The following is a 1579-nucleotide window of genomic DNA, read 5'->3' on the forward strand; positions in this document are numbered from 1 at the left end:
TTATTTCTCTCGGATTTGTCACCTTGGCATGTCTCTTTCCAGGTGTATTCAAGGTTCCTTTACTAAAATTGTTGCCTCCTTTGCACGAACAACGCTTTTTTTATTCATTAGTAATATCCATGTAAGACAGTTACCTACCTATTTTTGGTGGTTACAACTTCATAAAAATAACAGCAAAAGAACCCTACTTATAAATACAATTTCTGCCAAAGCTGATCTGAGACGCGCCAAGAGTTTTCACAACATTGCCAACGAGTGCAGATTCCATCCTTGGCTTGCAAGGACTTCTTTACAGTTTCACTCAGTCTTAAAAGCTCTCTGGAGGCTGTGTTTTCAGATGCTTTCTCCAGTAGCTCTTACCTTCTTTCCTTCAGTGTCCCCACAGTAAAACTGCTCAGCTTTGGTTTTGCCCATCACCACAGGGTCGGCAGCCTCGAGGTGGGAAGGGTTGGCCACCAAGGACAGAGTGATGTTTCTGTCGGTCACACGATTAATCCTCCGATGATACATGCCCAGATGATACTTCACATCTCCTGAGCCCTGGAAGCATAAACGACGCCTTTCTATCCCGGGCAAGTGAAATTCAAATGAGTTCTACAGGGATGCACACTTTGGCTGCAGGTCTTGACACAGACCCTTTGTATTTTTTACTCTCAGAACACTGTCCCTTCCCACCACACCGTTCCCTGCAAGATTAGCAATGTCCTACGACCAGGACATCCTGACCTAGGGTAAAGGGAAGTTTTTAGGCCAGACACGGTTTTACTTGCCTCTTGGCAAGGTATTATAGTAATTGTCCCCTCCCCCCACCACAACAGTCTCAAGTGGTCTTCCCTGGCCACTTGCTGTTTCCCAGGTTCCGCCCCTCATAAGTCTTTTCTCAAGAAACTGATGGGGCCAAGGAGGTCTGGGTCCAGGCATGGATGGTCATGCACTCAGTCCAATCAAACTGTGTCAGGCACGAAAACAGGGACTAGAGTTGAAGTCTGCGGGGAGTTCCCTCAAAGAAACAGGTGACTCACCTCATCAGCTGCCTCCAACTTGGAATCAAACTGACAGAAGATCTGCTCGAGCTCCTTCCTGATGACGTTTGCGAGCACATTCAGCCGCCCTCTGTGGCACAGACGGTGGGTGAGTCCCTGCATGGCACTTTCTGGGGTTGGCCCCCAGTGAGACCCCCACTCCAACCCAGTGTTCTACAGTCAGCCACCACCCTTCCTCTTATTGCTGCCCTTGCCTGCTGTGCACGGCACCACTTCAGTGTGCAACACAAGGTGAACTGAGAACCAGGCTGCTACGATGCCGAGCCCTGGTCCTGGGTACCTGGGCGCAGGCTAAAGAAGGGCAGGGCAGAGGGACAGCAGCAGAAAACCAGAGTCCCTGGCTGGTGCATGCTGCATGACCTGGCCTCCCGTGCACATACGGATTTCCCGACTTCGGAGGTCATATGAAGGAGAGAGACATTCCTTCTAGACTAGCCAGGTTCATCCTGCCAGGAGAGACAGAGTGGCCTGGCCAGCGTCACACACAGTTAATGTCAGAATGAGGCACAGCCACAGCTTTCGTCTGTTCTCCTACA

General features: G+C 50.2%; 1 protein-coding gene across 4 annotated transcripts in view; it reads right to left on the bottom strand.

The window, feature by feature from the left end:
- Window positions 1–1579, bottom strand: part of OGDH (oxoglutarate dehydrogenase) — an 85715-nt gene that overhangs the window by 16160 nt on the left and 67976 nt on the right. For all 4 annotated transcript variants that reach the window (XM_004708065.3, XM_004708066.3, XM_030884487.2 and 1 more), the window contains 2 exons: window positions 1023–1113; window positions 361–540 (listed from right to left, as the gene is read on the bottom strand). In XM_004708065.3, coding sequence (XP_004708122.1) covers window positions 361–540; window positions 1023–1113 — 271 coding nt within the window. The remainder of the gene's footprint in view (window positions 1–360; window positions 541–1022; window positions 1114–1579) is intronic.

Source organism: Echinops telfairi, unplaced genomic scaffold (assembly GCF_000313985.2).
Source record: "Echinops telfairi isolate 266 unplaced genomic scaffold, ASM31398v2 ScPeMD7_7;HRSCAF=31, whole genome shotgun sequence".
Lineage (NCBI taxonomy): Eukaryota > Metazoa > Chordata > Mammalia > Afrosoricida > Tenrecidae > Echinops > Echinops telfairi.